This window comes from Cebidichthys violaceus, unplaced genomic scaffold, assembly GCF_023349555.1.
Source record: "Cebidichthys violaceus isolate CVI_PGR_0920_01 unplaced genomic scaffold, fCebVio1.0.p SCAF_54, whole genome shotgun sequence".
In the NCBI taxonomy this organism is placed as follows: Eukaryota; Metazoa; Chordata; class Actinopteri; order Perciformes; family Stichaeidae; genus Cebidichthys; species Cebidichthys violaceus.
The window spans coordinates 1,041,120-1,055,821 of record NW_027176750.1 but is presented as its reverse complement, the minus strand read 5'-3'; the positions used below and the strand labels follow the sequence as shown (position 1 = coordinate 1,055,821).

Below are 14,702 nucleotides of genomic sequence, written 5' to 3'. Positions count from 1 at the left end.
TCATGTTTGAATACCTATAGTGTACTAAGGGGCCTCTGAGAGAAGTGGTCTCGTATCGGAGAAGGTCCAAAAGGATCCTGCGAGGCCGAGCCCTCCTCCTCCTCCGTCTGACCCCGTCCACAGCGGTACGTTGCTTTGCCGTTATTGGCACTTCTGCATTGGCTTCAACGTCAAAACTTTTTCTTCTAAACATTCTTTTGATAATGTTACTTATCAAAAATTACATTTTTTTTTTATGTTTTAAACTCAAATTATGGCCAAATCTCACACAACGCGCCTTTAAGATAAAAATGATATCAGTTTGAACTATGGCAGGATGAGAAAAATGACACGAGGGAATGAAATGTGAGGGCACACAAAGTTAAACTGTAAGTAAAGACAACGGTACGTTCTGCAGTGTCACCGGAGTGAAGGAAACAAGACCCGTCATGCCCACGTTTTCCAGTTTACTGTCTTTAACATAAATAGATCATTTAACATTTTAAGGACCCAGAGACATTATATGCACATAATATCTACATAGTACACGTTGTAAGAGTATGATTGTATACAGATACAATACAAAATGATGGCATATAAAACATCTCAGACAACTTATATCTTATATCTCTATTTACATCTCAACAATATCTTACATGTTATTTCTTTAAAAGCATGTCTAGAGTTCAAGGCTACATGAGAAGGCACAGAGGGCAGTGATGACATGTTTTGATGCACGTACAAAAAAAAACTTTGAAGTTTTTGTTCCAGAGTTGTGGTTTGATTGATTCCTGACAGATTACTATTTGTCTATAATCTAAACTGTTTCACACACACACACATTGGCACCATAATAAATTAGTGTGTCGACCGATCGCTCCCACAAGCCCCTTCTGCTTCGTGGTGAACACTGCAAAGCTTCTTTCCCCTTTTACAGAAATAAACATCAAACGTCTCTCAGCTGGGGGTGAAATCACGGAAATATTTCAGTCCCACCGACACCAGCTTCTCTTCACGCAGTCAGACAATTCAGAACTACGATTCTGATTTCCCCACAATGTCCCAAACCCCCCCCCCCCCCCCCTCTTAGTTCCTGACTGACCCTCAGGCTGTAGTGCTGTGCATGATTATGACTCAAACGGTGACGATTAAAGCTTTGACCAATTTGTTAACTAGCTGATTGCTGGTCGTTTTCTTTGACATTCTTTGCTGGTTACTTGTTCACGTTTATCGAGATGTTTAAATGAGGTTCTAGTTCTGAGGTCTAGCATGGTGCAGTTAAAGGTTGATAAATGTGTCCAGGTTTCTCCCCATTTTAACCCCAATAAATGCTTGAATTTAACCTAACAAACGCCACTAACATCTCCCACTCAGATTTTTCCTTGAACATAAGAAAGCAGAGATAAGTAGCCCACTAGAGCATTAATAATATTATTAATAATAATAATTGTATTTGTATAGCATGCTTAAGCACAAAGAGCCTTTAAGATTCTCAGATTTACAGAATAAAAATGTAAAAGAAAACCAGAAACCAGTGGAAGCCCCGCCCCATATGACGTCCCCAAATTAGGAACATGACAGCACCTATATCAAGCAGCACTGAGCCCATACAAAAAATTTCAGATCAAGGAAGGAGGGCCTGTGGTTCGCATGATCCACATGTCTTATTGAAAGTGTGTCATGCAGAGTGGGACTCTTGCTGCCTTGGTTCCGGTCTTCACTTCGTCTCAAACACTCAAAAGTTTTGGTCTCGATACAGATACACTCTGACCTGGTTTAGTTGGTCTCGACTACAACACTGGCTTACACTTAAGCATGCGACCGGACGGAGCTAACCGGCAGAGACGCAAGGGAAAGATCTTGTGGACATTTTCATTAAGTTAACTGTACTTTGAGGAATCGTAACATGTTTGAAGTCGGCATGTGTAGAGTGTGTGTAATGTCAGATAACTGCATCACGCTTCATTACCCTTTTGCTAGCAGCAAGTTTGATTTTTCCGACTTCCCGGCATCTCTGGAATGTAATGTCAGTCACATATCTGTCTCTCTCTCAGAGGTCTACTTCAAAATAAGGCACAAAGACCATGACGATATTCAGCAGATTATCTAAAGGCAGGGCGTCGACCGTTGTAAAAAAAAAAAAAAAAAAAGGACCTGCTAGTCAGTCAATTAGCACCCTCTTCCTGAAGGCAAAGTGTTGGTCAGCGTCTGCTTCCCTGCCCCATTTGAATCGTCATAGTTCACAGACATAGACACGGTGACTAGTCCTTCCAGTTAGTTAGAACAGGGAGAGTTCACCGTTTTCTTGAAGCAGCAGTTTCATAAGGAATGAGGTGAAGACAATCTGTGTTGCTGCTCCCGTAATGGAGACCCGACACCGCTGGCTTCATTTGTGGTTTGATTTCCATTTGTCATCTTCATACAAATAAGCCTGTGGGGGAACAAAAACGAAAAGTATGACATGACGAAAGAAAGAAAAGTGATGCAGAGTGCAAATCATAACTGATGATGAGGGGAAGAGGTGATGAGGACTGTCACAACGTTCAGTTGCGTTATCAAGTTTTTTTCATCCGTCAGAAAACTGTAGGAGATGCTGAATGTAGTTTGTATTGTCGTCTGTAAGATCATTGCCCAGCTGATGGCTTTGTGTCTCCAGGAGTTGTTAGGGGTGGGCTGCCAGTTTTGTCTATATTGTGTCTCCTGTTTGTTTAAGTTATGGAGGTGGATTATATCATTGAGTTCCGTTCTGGTTACCTGTTGGCAGGACAGTCTACCAGTGTTGTGTTATAGACGTGTCTCTCTCTTTCTCAGTACAGTGTTGTTACAGACGTGTCTCTCTTTCAGTACAGTGTTGTTATAGACGTGTCTCTCTCTCAGTACAGTGTTGTTATAGACGTGTCTCTCTCTCTCAGTACAGTGTTGTGTTATAGACATGTCTCTCTCTCTCAGTACAGTGTTGTGTTATAGACGTGTCTCTCTCTCAGTACAGTGTTGTTATAGACATGTCTCTCTCTCTCAGTACAGTGTTGTGTTATAGACGTGTCTCTCTCTCTCTCAGTACAGTGTTGTGTTATAGACGTGTCTCTCTCTCTCAGTACAGTGTTGTGTTATAGACGTGTCTCTCTCTCTCAGTACAGTGTTGTGTTATAGACGTGTCTCTCTCTCAGTACAGTGTTGTGTTATAGACATGTCTCTCTCTCTCAGTACAGTGTTGTGTTATAGACGTGTCTCTCTCTCTCTCTCAGTACAGTGTTGTGTTATAGACATGTCTCTCTCTCAGTACAGTGTTGTGTTATAGACGTGTCTCTCTCTCTCAGTACAGTGTTGTTATAGACGTGTCTCTCTCTCTCTCTCAGTACAGTGTTGTGTTATAGACATGTCTCTCTCTCTCAGTACAGTGTTGTGTTATAGACATGTCTCTCTCTCTCAGTACAGTGTTGTTATAGACGTGTCTCTCTCTCTCTCAGTACAGTGTTGTTATAGACATGTCTCTCTCTCTCAGTACAGTGTTGTGTTATAGACGTGTCTCTCTCTCAGTACAGTGTTGTGTTATAGACGTGTCTCTCTCTCTCTCAGTACAGTGTTGTGTTATTGACGTGTCTCTCTCTCAGTACAGTGTTGTGTTATAGACGTGTCTCTCTCTCAGTACAGTGTTGTGTTATAGACGTGTCTCTCTCTCAGTACAGTGTTGTGTTATAGACGTGTCTCTCTCTCTCAGTACAGTGTTGTGTTATCGACGTGTCTCTCTCTCTCAGTACAGTGTTGTGTTATAGACGTGTCTCTCTCTCAGTACAGTGTTGTTATAGACGTGTCTCTCTCTCAGTACAGTGTTGTTATAGACGTGTCTCTCTCTTTCTCAGTACAGTGTTGTTATAGACGTGTCTCTCTCTCAGTACAGTGTTGTTATAGACGTGTCTCTCTCTCAGTACAGTGTTGTTATAGACGTGTCTCTCTCTCAGTACAGTGTTGTGTTATAGACGCGTCTCTCTCTCAGTACAGTGTTGTGTTATCGACGTGTCTCTCTCTCAGTACAGTGTTGTGTTATAGACGTGTCTCTCTCTCAGTACAGTGTTGTTATAGACGTGTCTCTCTCTCAGTACAGTGTTGTGTTATAGACGTGTCTCTCTCTCAGTACAGTGTTGTTATAGACGTGTCTCTCTCTCAGTACAGTGTTGTGTTATAGACGTGTCTCTCTCTCAGTACAGTGTTGTTATAGACGTGTCTCTCTCTCAGTACAGTGTTGTGTTATAGACGTGTCTCTCTCTCTCTCAGTACAGTGTTGTGTTATCGACGTGTCTCTCTCTCAGTACAGTGTTGTGTTATAGACGTGTCTCTCTCTCAGTACAGTGTTGTTATAGACGTGTCTCTCTCTCAGTACAGTGTTGTGTTATAGACGTGTCTCTCTCTCAGTACAGTGTTGTTATAGACGTGTCTCTCTCTCAGTACAGTGTTGTGTTATAGACGTGTCACTCTCTTTCTCAGTACAGTGTTGTGTTATAGATGTGTCTCTCTCTCTCAGTACAGTGTTGTGTTATAGACGTGTCTCTCTCTCTCTCTCAGTACAGTGTTGTGTTATAGACGTGTCTCTCTCTCAGTACAGTGTTGTGTTATAGACGTGTCTCTCTCTCTCTCAGTACAGTGTTGTGTTATAGACGTGTCTCTCTCTCTCTCAGTACAGTGTTGTGTTATAGACATGTCTCTCTCTCTCTCAGTACAGTGTTGTTATAGACGTGTCTCTCTGTCTCTCAGTACAGTGTTGTGTTATAGACATGTCTCTCTCTCTCAGTACAGTGTTGTGTTATAGACGTGTCTCTCTCTCTCAGTACAGTGTTGTGTTATAGACGTGTCTCTCTCTCTCTCAGTACAGTGTTGTGTTATAGACGTGTCTCTCTCTCTCAGTACAGTGTTGTGTTATAGACGTGTCTCTCTCTCAGTACAGTGTTGTGTTATAGACGTGTGTCTCTCTCTCTCTCAGTACAGTGTTGTGTTATTGACGTGTCTCTCTCTCTCTCTCTCTCTCTCTCAGTACAGTGTTGTGTTATAGACGTGTCTCTCTCTTTCTCAGTACAGTGTTGTTATAGACGTGTCTCTCTCTCAGTACAGTGTTGTTATAGACGTGTCTCTCTCTCAGTACAGTGTTGTTATAGACGTGTCTCTCTCTCTCAGTACAGTGTTGTGTTATAGACGTGTCTCTCTCTCTCTCAGTACAGTGTTGTGTTATCGACGTGTCTCTCTCTCAGTACAGTGTTGTGTTATAGACATGTCTCTCTCTCAGTACAGTGTTGTTATAGACGTGTCTCTCTCTCTCAGTACAGTGTTGTGTTATAGACGTGTCTCTCTCTCTCTCAGTACAGTGTTGTGTTATCGACGTGTCTCTCTCTCAGTACAGTGTTGTGTTATAGACGTGTCTCTCTCTCAGTACAGTGTTGTGTTATAGACGTGTCTCTCTCAGTACAGTGTTGTGTTATAGATGTGTCTCTCTCTCTCTCAGTACAGTGTTGTGTTATCGACGTGTCTCTCTCTCAGTACAGTGTTGTGTTATAGACGTGTCTCTCTCTCAGTACAGTGTTGTTATAGACGTGTCTCTCTCTCAGTACAGTGTTGTGTTATAGACGTGTCTCTCTCTTTCTCAGTACAGTGTTGTTATAGACGTGTCTCTCTCTCAGTACAGTGTTGTTATAGACGTGTCTCTCTCTCAGTACAGTGTTGTGTTATAGACCTCTCTCTCTCTCTCTCTCTCTCTCTCTCTCTCTCTCTCTCTCTCTCTCTCTCTCTCTGTGTACAGTGTTGTGTTATCACCTTGTTCTCCAGCACCCGGCTGTGGTTCGAGCTGCTGAGCTCCTCCAGAGTCTCTGCTGAAGGTCCGTTGAGGGTTTCAGGCAGCAGGAGAACGAGGCAGCCTGCAGACAGACCGCTCACACAGAACACAGTGAAAGGCATGGAGGTGTGTAGAGCCCGCTGCAACACACACACACACACACACACACACACACACACACACACACACACACATCAGATACAATACAAATGTTCTGTACAATAACCTATATTACAAGATTTTTTTTGTAAATCCACTAAAATGTATTAAAATAACAAATGACTGTTTATGAGTTTCAATTATACAACTAAATATCAAACTGGACATGTGGTTTAGTTGAAGTCCCTAAACCACCACTAGGTGTCACTATATCTTCAGGTTAAAGTTACACCTGCTGCTCACATGGGTTACCTGAGTTTTAAATATAATACTCTAATATATTTCCCCCTGTGTATAGTTACAAAGTCAACAGTCCTGTCAAAGTCATAATGTGCATTTAACTAGAAAGAGGAAGTACACCTGCATGAATAGAACTAACCCTTACCATGGAAGGAACAAACGGAGCGAGGATTCCTCCAACTCTGCACGACATGGAACAAACTCCCAAACCAGCATTTCTGAAACAAAAAATAAATCATAAAAAAAGCAGCCCAGGTCATCTTCCGGCGGTGTGATGTCTGTGAATAATTCACCATGCAGTCTGTATTGTTAGCTCACCTGATAACTGTTGGGTAGAGTTCAGAGGTGTAGATGTAGATGATGTTGAACGCTGCACTGACCATCAGTTTCCCCAGAAGCGCAAACGACGTAACGCTCAGCAAGGTCCCTGCAGACACAAATGAATCACTGTTAGCGCCGTTAGCACCGTTAGCGGCTAGCCACCGGTTGAGAGGCGAAAATCCTTCCACTCTTGTATACGCCACCATTAATCTAACGTTATATTCCTTCCTGTCACTCTAGATAAGAGCATTACTTCAAATCCTTTTAAAGCCTTTCTAAATATTCTGGACCTGTTGCGTTTGTTTCCTCACACATTTAAGATCAGTTGCGTTCAGAAGAGTGTGTTCCTCTGTATAAGTGGGCGTCGCACTCTCACCCGTGTTTTCGGGGATGAACATGGTGCAGAAGCAGGAAGTGCCGGCCAGACACAGGAAGCTGGCCATGCTTTTCCTCCTCCCGGCCCTGAAAGACAAGACAGGAAGCAGTTTTCCCATTAGCTAATACACAGATTCTGATATTGCAACACTTCGTGTTAAAACATTAAACCCTGTGGTAGATTTGGGCAAAGAACTCTGTGACTACAGGGTCACACAACAACACCTCAAATACTGTTCATGAATCAACAACGTCTCCAGACAGGAAGATCGACGTTGAGCTGTGTAAAAAGGTGTTACACAGGGTCAGCGAGCTAAATAGTGTGTATTATTGTGTGTGTGTGTGTGTGTTTGTCTCACCAGTGTTTGTTGATGAAGTATATGCAGAGCGGGTAGGCGGGCAGCTCCACCAGGCCGTACATGGCTACGTTGACGTAGCGGTTACCAGACGTGTCGGCAGCTCCCAGAGTCAGACCGTAGTACACCAGACTGCACGCATACCTGCAACACACACACACACACACACACACACACACACACACACATCAGATAAAATACAATACAATTGTTCTGTACAAAAACTTACAAGATTTTTTTGAAAATCCACTAAAATGTATTAAAATAACAAATGACTGTTTATGAGTTTCAATTATACAACTAAATATCAAACTGAACATGTGGTTTAGTTGCTATGGTTACAGTGGTTACGTTACAAACCACAGTGGTTATACAGCATGATGCATTCCCAGACTACTTAAATATTGCATTATCATAGAAGCAAACATTCTGCTCATTCCTACAGTTGGTATCAGCGGCGTGTAACCGCAGACAGACTGGAGGACAGATTGCGCAACAGGAGCAGGAATTGAACCAGCAGCATCAGTCACATTTTAACAGCTTTGGGCTCGTCACTCACCAGACATACATGAGCACCATTGTCCTCAGACGGAGGACTGGGTGGAGCACCAGCTGCAGGACACCCGCACGCCTGTTGCGATTACCGGCTTTAGCAGCGCCGACACGCTTCAGCGTCACGTGTTTGGCAGCGTTGCCGTTCCTCAGCGCCATGTAGCGCAGAACCTGTAAGACAAGATGAACAAGGTTTCAAAGATGACGCACAATTCACGAGTTTCAGGTCCATTCAGATCCATTCCGATTCATTTCTAGAGCTCATGAGGTTTTCCACTGAAGTCAAGGAAAAGAAGTGACCCCAATATATATGTTGTGCTTTAAATCTCATTACATTACATTACAGTCATTTAGCAGACGCTTTTATCCAAAGCGACTTACAATAAGTGCATCAACATTGGTAATCAAAAGAACTACTAGTCACCAGAAGTCATAAGTACATTTCCTTTTCCAAACAAGCATCTAAGAGCATGAAGCAGAGCATAACTCAGAGCCAAAGTACAGGGCAGAAACAAGAAAAACAGTTAGTGCTATAAGTAATACGAATACAATAAGTGCAACAAGCTAGTATGAATACAATAAGTGCTAAGTGGAAGGCTCAGGGTAGCACTTCCTGAAGAGGTGGGTTTTCAGCCTGCGCCGAAAGATGGGCAGCGACTCCGCTGTCCTGACGTCGGTGGGAAGTTCATTCCACCACTGTGGGGCCAGGACAGAAAACAGCCGTGACCGGGTCGATCGGCCGCCAGGACCTCTGAGCGACGGGGCGACCGATCGCCCCGAGGCAGCAGAGCGAAGTGGTCGGGCGGGGGTGTAAGGCTTGACCGTGGCCTGGAGATAGGAAGGAGCTGTTCCTTTCACTGCCCTGTAGGCTAGCACCAGAGTCTTAAACTGGATGCGAGCTCTTACAGGTAGCCAGTGTAGAGAACGGAGAAAGGAAGTTGTGTGGGAGAACTTGGGGCGATTGAACACCAGGCGAGCTGCGGCTTTCTGGACAAGCTCCAGAGGTCTGATGGCCGACGCCGGGGCTCCGGCGAGTAGAGAGTTGCAGTAGTCCAGGCGGGAGATGACAAGAGCCTGGATGAGAACCTGCGCCGTCTCGTCAGTGAGGAAAGGACAAATCCTCCTGATGCTGTAGAGCAGGAATCTGCAGGAGCGTGTAACGGATGAAATGTTTGCCGAGAATGACAGTTGGTCATCCAGGGTCACACCCAGGTTCCTCGCAGTCCGAGTTGGCGTCACCACGGTATCATCAATGGTGATGGACAGGTCCCGGTGCGGGCAGCCCTTCCCCGGGAGGAACAGTAGCTCAGTTTTGTCTAGGTTGAGCTTGAGGTGGTGTGTCGTCATCCACTTCGAGATGTCAGCCAAACACGCAGCCATGCGCGTCTCCACTTGGGTGTCACCGGGGGGAAATGACAAGACCAGCTGGGTGTCATCGGCATAACAATGGTAGGAGAAGTCATGCGAGCGAATAACAGAACCCAGAGATGTTGTGTAGAGCGAGAAGAGAAGGGGGCCCAGAACTGACCCTTGCGGAACCCCCGTAGGGGTCAGTTCCCTCCAGGTCACCTGGTAGGATCGACCCGTCAGGTAGGATGCAAACAGGGAGAGTGCAGAGCCTGAGACGCCCATCCCCTCGAGAGATGAGAGGAGGATTTGATGGTTCACAGTGTCAAACGCCGCAGACAAGTCCAGGAGAATCAGGACAGAGGAGAGAGAGTTAGCTCTCGCGGCGTGAAGCGACTCTGTCACCGCAAGGAGGGCCGTCTCTGTCGAGTGACCCACTTTGAACCCGGACTGGTGAGGGTCCAAAAAGCTGTTTTGGTGGAGATAGGAAGACAGTTGGTTAAAGACAGCACGTTCAAGTGTTTTGGATAGAAAGGGTAGAAGAGAAACCGGTCTGAAGTTCTTGACATCAGAGGGGTCAAGTGATGGTTTCTTCAGAAGGGGGGTGACTCTGGCGGCCTTGAAGGACGCGGGAAAGCATCTCGGGGTTTGAATCTACGACAAGCCTCAGCGCTGCACTTAACTACAACCAGACATTGCGATTGCATAAATGCGTTTTACCTCTTCAGCTTGCTCCGTCTGACCCTGAGAATACAGCCAGCGAGGAGACTCTGGAAGAGTTCTGGAGGAAAGGAGGCAAGGAGAGATTATTGCATTGGCACAGATGTGATTATGTGGATATAGCGTTTAAAAGAGCGGAGGCTTTATCATATTCACATATTAGAAAATGTAAAACATTTAAAAGAAGTAAGTAGAAAAAGTTTCGCCCTATTTTAAGTTGAACAGATTTTAAAAAGGAAGTTTCAGTGATAAGAATTCTGAAATATTTGCCTGGAAAAAACGGGAAGGCTGCTAAAAACAAACCTCTCCTCAGAGGAAATGCTTCTCATTGTTTTGGGTTTAATGTGGGGATTCATCTCTCTGAGGTTCGTACTCACACAGACAGCAGGAAGAACAGGACGCCAGACGAGTTGGCCACTACGGCCAGTGTCCTCCACGGCCGGACAAAGTAGCCCAGAGCTCCGAACAGTGCGATGCCGACTGCAAAACATATGCTCGTCAACGTCCCTGAAGACGGAAACAAAAGGATCATTTAGTGGCTAAAGTGACCGTCTTGTAATGGAAAAGAAAAACACAGGTTTGGTCCCTGAACATTCAGCATTTTACCTGAAAGATATCCAAAACAAATTATTAACTAATTTGGCAGCAGGTAAAAAGCATAGAGTGATGCATGATGGGATTGTTTTGGTGTTTCCGTACCGGTCATGGCCCAGTAGGACTTGCCCACGTACTCCTGAGTGAGAACGAAGCAGACAAGGCCGATGCCGCCGTTCATCAGCCCCACGAGGAGACGGGACACGGCGAAGACCTCATAGCTGGGAGCGAAGGCGGTCACATAACCGAAGATCACCTCAAAAAACAGACCTGGGAGGCAGAGAAAGAGATGAGGAGAAGGAGGACGGGCATTTTATAAATGTCTGCATGCAGCGTAAACGCAATTCATCTCTCTCTTTTAATCTCTCTCTCTTTTGGTTTCACTCAAGATTTACCGTTTGGTTTTGTTTTTTTAAGCGTTGATCCGAGTGTAAACTAACACTTTCTGCCCAGCAGCAATTATCTGATGAAAAGAAAAGTGTCCAAACGTGTTCTCCGCGGCAAATGTATAATACTATAATTAGCGATGCACCAAGCCAACTTTATTTCTCACGATAGCTCACAGCGAGTACCTGGGATCATGGGAAAGAGGAATTATTATAATGACAGAAATACTGTCTTCAATATCCAAGATGCTTTATGAAGGTTGTATATTATGTAAGAGGTTGTGAAAAACAAATAATAATGTATTGATCGCATTATTTGTGGTTTGTTTTTAACAGCCTTAAAATTAATAATTGCATTTCACAGTCTTTCCAGGTCATCGATGTTGGCAAATATTTCAGAATTCTTATCACTGAAACTTCCTATTTAAAATCTGTTCAACTTAAAATAGGACGAACCCTTTTCTACCTACTTCTTTGAAATGTTTTACATTTTCAAATCTGGCGCAAACTCAAATGTCCACTGACAACACAAATCTGCCTGATCCTGGTCTGAGATTGTCCTCACCCGTCAAGTAAACAGGTCTCCTTCCGATCCTGTCGGAGAGCGGCCCGAACACGACGTTCCCGACCAGAAGCCCGGCGAAAAACAGCGATCCGGCTAGACTGACCTTATAGGCCTGATGCTTGATGAGAAACCACTGGGGAACACAGGGAAGAGTCAGAAAAGCACACATGCTGACTCAGCGGCGTTGGTTGGACCAAAGTGATGAACTCTAGCTCCCTCACCTCTGTCACGATGGAGTCAATGTTCTTCGTAAAGGTGATGTGTTTTTGGAGCTCCTGCTGGCTGGATGGGACCCCGTCCTGCTGCTCGATGAGGTACTCTGGAGTAGATCCAACCAGTACGATCAGCATGGACTGACAGGCCATGTACACCTGAAACACACAGATCACTACGTTACCGAGCTGAGAACCTTCTGTGTTCCTTAATGCGTTTGGAAAATGATTCGACTTCCTAAAGTAAATGAACTGTTTAAAAAGAGTTCATGAAAAGTTTGACTTTTTACAGATGTGTGGTTCTCACAGGACAGCGATGCCAAAAACATTTTGTGATCTTATAGAATATGAAGCACGTTTGTGGATCCAACTACTCAACAGTATGTAATAACAATATTAACACAAACTAAATATATTCAGCAGTAAAATGCAACATAAAGCAGCAGAAAACTAGTATTCCAAAAATATCATATTAAATAGTAAAAAACGGATATATTTTACTGTACAAAGAGGACTTTAACTACTTTAACTACATTTTTCTGATAATTTACTGACGTACTTTTACTCAAGTAATTTTTTGAGTACAGGACTTTTACTTGTAGATAAGTATTTCATTGTGTATTATTACTACCATTACTTAAGTAAAAGGATCTGAATACTTTCTCCATCAATGGACTTTAAATCAGGATTTAGACATCAGCACACTCTGCAGCGGTTTCATAGGAGTTGGCAGCTCCTTTAAGCTTCCCTGCATCATTAACTGACTGATCTTAAATCAATACCAAACTCACATCGTGTGGAAACTTCTGGGATTTAGTTTGGTGAGCAAGCTAACTAGCTAGCGTTAGCTAGGAAGGAGGGGTCAACTTTAACCAAAGCGCAATATGCCAATATGTGCGATCAAATTTAATATAAGTGGCATTACATATTACATACCATGGGGGGACATTTACTTAAAGTAGTTTGGAATACGTGGGCGTGTGAATGACGTAGCTACTAGCTATTTCCTTTCAATAGCCCAGATGTAAACAACTCAGACATTTGCAGTGCGTGTCAACGTAAGTATCCAGGGTTTGTAGAGTGCACTTGCTGCACTCGTAGCTGTAGCTACATTTGAAACATGTGGCGACAGCTCTACCGTTATGATGTTTAACCGCCAACACGTGTTAATGTTTTGGTCTACAGTAACGTTATAGCGCGTGAGAGCCACGTCGCGCTACGAGCTGTGACAACCCGGAAGCTTTACCGCGGTTATTGTTTTCTCATATGTACAAAAACATGGTTTTTAATTCACTAACCTGTGTCAGGACAAGGACAGCCACCGCCCGCTTCTGGTAGGGTCCAAACTCACCGACAACTTGAAGAGCTTCTTCTAAATCCATCCCCGGTACGGCGGACAGACGGCGGCGGCTCTCTGGTCTAACGTTACGAGCGTCACCGCACAGAGAGGAGCGAGACGAGAGGATGATCCCCGGTTCACTTCCGGGTTCGCTTATTTCCTGCGTTCACGCGCTACTCGTGTGAAATAATGACAAATACGTAGCTATCCAGTATAGACAATTAATATGCAAATCAAAACTTTAAAATGCTAACTAAGATTGTAGTTTTTACTCAGTTATCTGATAATTTGTGTTATTTTTCAGATTATAATTTTTCATCCCCATTCTGTCCACGTATTTTAAATGTTGAGTTTTTGTGATAAACTGAAGGATGAAGTGTTCCTTGATGCATTTAGAAAATGACCCTACTTCCTAAGCTAAATTAACTGTTTAAAAAGCCTCTTTTATCAGCTGGAAAATGCATCGTCACAAAGCTGAAAACGGGGATGTTTTTCTGCGCTCATGAAACATTTGACTTATTACAGATGTGTGGTTCTCAATGCCAAAAACATTTTATGATCTTATAGAATATGAGGCACGTTTGTTGATCGAACTACTCCACTTTAAACAATTTCACCGTAAAATAACTGTAACTTACTGGCAGTAGGGACGTTTTTTATGGTGAAGCTAACATAATTTACTTTTACGGTATATTACCGTATACTGGATTACGTTATGTAATAGTAGTATAACTGGTTTTACGGTAATTTTACGGCATATGCCAGAATGTTACCGTTTGTTTACAAAGGGTAATACAACCCAATACTTTTGCATTAATTCCTAACAAATAGAAGAATAACAATAGACATTCAATACATAATTGTTGCAGTTTATTACATGTTCTCAAGACAAACAATAAAGAGACATTTGTATTACATCACAAAACTCACAATGTACTGCATGTTTAGAAGAAAACAAATAAAATCATAAAATCTTTAATGACCGGCTTAACTGAACTCATGAGGATAACCTCAGACCAGTAGTGCCGAGATCGGAAAGTGGCCGATGGTATGCTACTGTTGTTCAGCGGTAGGTACCTATCCCTATAGTGGTATACCACTATAGGGATAGGTACCAGCAATGCTGCTGTTGTTCAGCAGTAGGTACCTATCCCTATAGTGGTATGTCACATACCACTATAGGGATAGGTACCAGCAATGCTGCTGTTGTTCAGCAGTAGGTACCTATCCCTATAGTGGTATGTCACATACCACTATAGGGATAGGTACCAGCAATGCTGCTGTTGTTCAGCAGTAGGTAACTATCCCTATAGTGGTATGTCACATACCACTATAGGGATAGGTACCAGCAATGCTGCTGTTGTTCAGCAGTAGGTAACTATCCCTATAGTGGTATGCCACATACCACTATAGGGATAGGTACCAGCAATGCTGCTGTTGTTCAGCAGTAGGTACCTATCCCTATAGTGGTATGCCACATACCACTATAGGGATAGGTACCAGCAATGCTGCTGTTGTTCAGCAGTAGGTACCTATCCCTATAGTGGTATGTCACTGTGGCATACCACTATAGGGATAGGTACCTACCGCTGAACAACAGCAGCATTGCTGGTACCTATCTGCTTCATGCTCTTAGATGCTTGTTTGGAAAAGGAAATGTACTTATGACTTCTGGTGACTAGTAGTTCTTTTGATTACCAATGTTGAATGCACTTATTGTAAGTCGCTTTGGATAAAAG

The 14,702-nt window shown here is 43.5% G+C and overlaps 1 protein-coding gene across 1 annotated transcript; it reads right to left on the bottom strand.

Moving 5' to 3' along the window:
* Positions 1-437: 437 nt before the first annotated feature.
* slc22a15 (solute carrier family 22 member 15) lies at positions 438-13,048 on the bottom strand. The gene is made up of 13 exons (XM_068731871.1): positions 12,923-13,048; positions 11,634-11,783; positions 11,413-11,545; positions 10,567-10,731; positions 10,245-10,374; positions 9,868-9,928; positions 7,808-7,971; positions 7,252-7,392; positions 6,894-6,979; positions 6,515-6,623; positions 6,342-6,414; positions 5,779-5,937; positions 438-2,410 (listed from the first exon to the last, which is right to left on the bottom strand). The coding sequence occupies exons 1-13, from the start codon at positions 13,004-13,006 to the stop codon at positions 2,366-2,368; spliced, it is 1,500 nt and encodes a 499-aa protein (XP_068587972.1). The 5' UTR covers positions 13,007-13,048; the 3' UTR covers positions 438-2,365.
* Positions 13,049-14,702: the final 1,654 nt, after the last annotated feature.